Source organism: Triticum dicoccoides, chromosome 3A (genome assembly GCF_002162155.2).
Source record: "Triticum dicoccoides isolate Atlit2015 ecotype Zavitan chromosome 3A, WEW_v2.0, whole genome shotgun sequence".
Lineage (NCBI taxonomy): Eukaryota > Viridiplantae > Streptophyta > Magnoliopsida > Poales > Poaceae > Triticum > Triticum dicoccoides.
Genome location: NC_041384.1, coordinates 2,710,829 through 2,712,868, shown reverse-complemented (window position 1 = coordinate 2,712,868; position 2,040 = coordinate 2,710,829). Strand labels below are relative to the sequence as shown.

The 2,040-nt window shown below is 48.0% G+C and overlaps 1 protein-coding gene across 1 annotated transcript; it reads right to left on the bottom strand.

The window, feature by feature from the left end:
• Window positions 1-430: 430 nt before the first annotated feature.
• Window positions 431-969, bottom strand: LOC119270832 (zinc finger protein 2-like). The gene is made up of 2 exons (XM_037552885.1): window positions 898-969; window positions 431-826 (listed from the first exon to the last, which is right to left on the bottom strand). The coding sequence occupies exons 1-2, from the start codon at window positions 967-969 to the stop codon at window positions 431-433; spliced, it is 468 nt and encodes a 155-aa protein (XP_037408782.1).
• Window positions 970-2,040: the final 1,071 nt, after the last annotated feature.

Genomic DNA, 2,040 nt, shown 5'->3' with positions numbered 1-2,040 from the left:
ATCTGTTCTAACTTCTAATGAGTTGGACCGATCGGCATATGGGCATCTCATCTTAGAGATTAAGGATTTGATGGTAGGAAGGGAGTTTATTCCTATGAAAATTTCTAGGGACCAGAATAGAGTAGCAGATTATCTGGCAAATTATGATAGAACTAATCATAGTACGGCTTGTTGGCTTCGCAGAGGCCATCCATGTATAGCTGAACTTTTGTCGGCTGATTGTAACTCTACACTTTTGGAATAAAACTCCCATTTCACTCGAAAAAAAAGACCATAGGTAATAGAGACCAATGTATATGTACAGTACGGGACGAACATGCGTGCTTGCAACCGAATACGTGTAGTGCGCGCGCACACACAAACTAGCTAGTTCAAGGAGGATAAGAAGATGGAAAGGAAGATAGTAAAAACGTACACACGAGTTAGCTAATTAAAGCTTGACGTTGAGATCAAGCTGCTGCAACTGCTTCTCGCCGTCGTCATCAAGGCGCGCATTTGGCCATCTCGCCGGCGCATTTGCCGCCGCGGTGGCCGGCCGGTCGCCGTGGTCGGATTGTAGGTAGAGGCGAGGGTTCCAGCTGCCGGCCCGCTCCTTCTTGTGCACATTCTGGTGGCCCCCCAACGCCTGAGACTTGAGGAACTTCTTGTCGCAGAAGAGGCACGAGAACAGCCGCCTCGATCTCGCTTCGCCGTCATGGCCACCAGGGCCGCCGTGGCCGGCAGCGGCGTCTCCTTCAGCCCAAAAGGAGGAGGAGGATGGTGGTGGTGATCTCATGGGGGCCAGCGTCATGGCCACCAGGGCCGCCGTGGCCGGCAGCGGCGTCTCCTTCAGCCCAAAAGGAGGAGGAGGATGGTGGTGGTGATCTCATGGGGGCCAGCGTTACGGCAGAGGGTCACCAACGTCCACCGCGGGTGGGCCCCACCGGCTATAGCCAACCACAGAGGAACACCAGCCCATGAGAAGGACATCGAGGCAGATCATGGCTACAGAGGTGGTGATTCTTGTCTATCATCATCGTGCTTTGTTGATCCTTATTAAATTGCTCAAAGGTCAAAACCGCACCTGAACTATGTTTCCACTACACCAATGATTATGCCCGATCAAGGGGATTGCTGATTTACCTAAAAAGGGGGGTTGTGAGGTTAGTCGAGTCATGGCGATGTGCCGAAACTTCAAATCCATTTCTCGAGGATAGATTTACAAAGAGAGAGGGAGTAGCAACAAATCATAGCGTTGGCTCGATGTTTCCGGGCCTCGATGGCGAGGGTGGTGGTCATCTCTTAGAATTAACCTTGCTGTGACGGATCTTCTAGATGCCCTGGAGGATGCCAGTCATCATGGTGGAGCGAAACTTCAGAGGGGTACGGCAGGAGGGCGTGACGGTGAGTTCCGGCAACTTTGTGCGGACCAGAACTTCAATTGCCTGGGAGCTCGGGGCAATGGCGGTTATGCACCTTTTCGTTTAGTTTTTGGAACTATCGATTTGATAGTGTGTGTGTGTGTGTGTGTGTGTGTGTGTGTGTGTGTGTGTAAATAGGTTGTCAGAATAACATATTTATAAACATGTCACCTCAACATGCAACCATACACAGGAAAAGACACCTCGACAAGCAGTTGTGCGCAGGAAAAAGGCTCTTTATTCCCATTGATTCAATAATTATTTTACCAATATGCAATAATCAGTACAATAAAACCGTATATATTTTCAGTTTCACTTTCAGGCAACCAAATCTCAGTAAAAGATATTTCAGCCAATTCTCACAGGAATGCATGGGTATTCTCTAGTTTCATTGATACACGATTCAAGGAGCATTGATATAGATGTAATCATTTTAGCTATCTAAGAGCATACTCCATGATGGTATGCTATGTACATTTTCCCTTTTGTTTTCCTACTCCAAAGTGCAATCACATATGGCTCGTATTCCGCTGCACCCGCTTTCACCCTCATACTCATGGTGGCATACTCCATGATTCAAGTGTTTTTTTAAAGGAATTTTATTGACTCAAACACCGCGTCGAGACGATACTGAAAACAT

Coding starts and splice junctions, on each gene's coding strand:
- LOC119270832 (XM_037552885.1), bottom strand. CDS start 969: ATGTCCTTCTCATGGGCTGGTGTTCCTCTGTGGTTGGCTATAGCCGGT. Junction 827..897: donor CCCACCCGCGGTGGACGTTG/GTGACCCTCTGC, acceptor TTTGGGCTGAAG/GAGACGCCGCTGCCGGCCAC.